The 1,207-nt window shown below is 42.6% G+C and overlaps 1 protein-coding gene across 1 annotated transcript; it reads right to left on the bottom strand.

Moving 5' to 3' along the window:
- Positions 1-218: 218 nt before the first annotated feature.
- Positions 219-1,149, bottom strand: LOC121964543 (DNA primase small subunit-like; the record flags this gene model as incomplete). The annotated part of the gene is made up of 5 exons (XM_042514747.1): positions 1,043-1,149; positions 831-922; positions 603-735; positions 441-510; positions 219-344 (listed from the first exon to the last, which is right to left on the bottom strand). Coding segments are annotated over exons 3-5 (290 nt in total), but the record flags the coding sequence as incomplete, so codon positions are not given.
- Between the last annotated feature and the right edge of the window lie 58 nt (positions 1,150-1,207).

Raw genomic sequence — 1,207 nt, 5'->3', positions numbered from 1 at the left:
CTAATTGAACTTCTTTTAGGAGGAGAGGCAGACGAGGCCTTCACACATCTGCTAAATTACATGTTTAGATAATTTTCACATCAAAGACAAATGAAGTGAGCTTCAGCACGTCATTGATTATGTATCATATCCTTCATTTTGAGCCAGTTGATTAAACCTGTTGATTAAATTAACAGGTGAGGTCATTGTGTGTGACACGAGGAGCCTGAAATTCAGACTTCAGTATTTCACCTCTGATCTTTCGTCTCTCTGCTGCGTCCGTCCCGTTTTCCTTCTCCTTGGTGTCCTCTGACTTCTCCTCCTCTTCGCCCGTCCTGGGTCGATCCAGCTCCTCACAGATCTGACTAAAAAAAAAAAAAAAAAACCAACATAATAACATCAGCTCTGGAAAATATCCGCACAACACACATCAAAGCATGAGATATTAAATTATCGCTTACCTGATTGTGGGCACAGCGAAGGGATCAAACGTTTCTAGCTCTTTGAGGTCGATGGGAACAGAAATTCGCCCTGGTCAGAGTTCAGAAGAGAAGAAACCACAGTGAGACTGATGGTTCATTCAGGGCACCGTCTTGATTAAATCTCATTCGATTCCTGCTCACCTGTTTTGGGATGGACACTGAAGGGGCTCTTCAGCAGATGGTTCACGCCTTTACTGACGTTCACATCGAGCCGGGGGTAACAATACTGCAGCATGATTTCTTTCTCAAAGTGTTGGCTCTTTTTGGCAGTGGCCTGAAGGAAGACAGAGTTTATCATTGTGTTTATTACAAGCGCTCCTGCTGTAATATTTAACGTTAAATTAAAGGTTAAACAGCTGTCAGTATGACCTGTTTCCTGTTGGCTTGTTCCTTCAGCAGTTTCCAACGTGTCTCTGGTTTCTTCTCGCTTTGGAAGTCCTGCTGTAATTCTTTTCTTACATGTAAGGGCTGAGTTAAGCAAATCCTAATCATAAAAACAATCACAGACTCATATCTAATTTACAACTGACAGAAAGAAAATGCAGTTTTTTTTAAATAAATAAATGTTGCAAAAAGGATATCTTCAGGAACAAGTGCCAGCACTTTGTCTACAGAGTCTTTGCGGCCCAGTATGTCCTGTTCCTGTATAGCGTAGCGGGGGAAGTATCGTTCCACCACCGACAAAGACTCTCTGTGGGGACACACACACACACACACACACACACACACACACACACACACACACA

Source organism: Plectropomus leopardus, unplaced genomic scaffold (assembly GCF_008729295.1).
Source record: "Plectropomus leopardus isolate mb unplaced genomic scaffold, YSFRI_Pleo_2.0 unplaced_scaffold15926, whole genome shotgun sequence".
Lineage (NCBI taxonomy): Eukaryota > Metazoa > Chordata > Actinopteri > Perciformes > Serranidae > Plectropomus > Plectropomus leopardus.
Note: the sequence above shows the minus strand (reverse complement) of the source record. Positions and strands in the feature narration are given on the sequence as shown.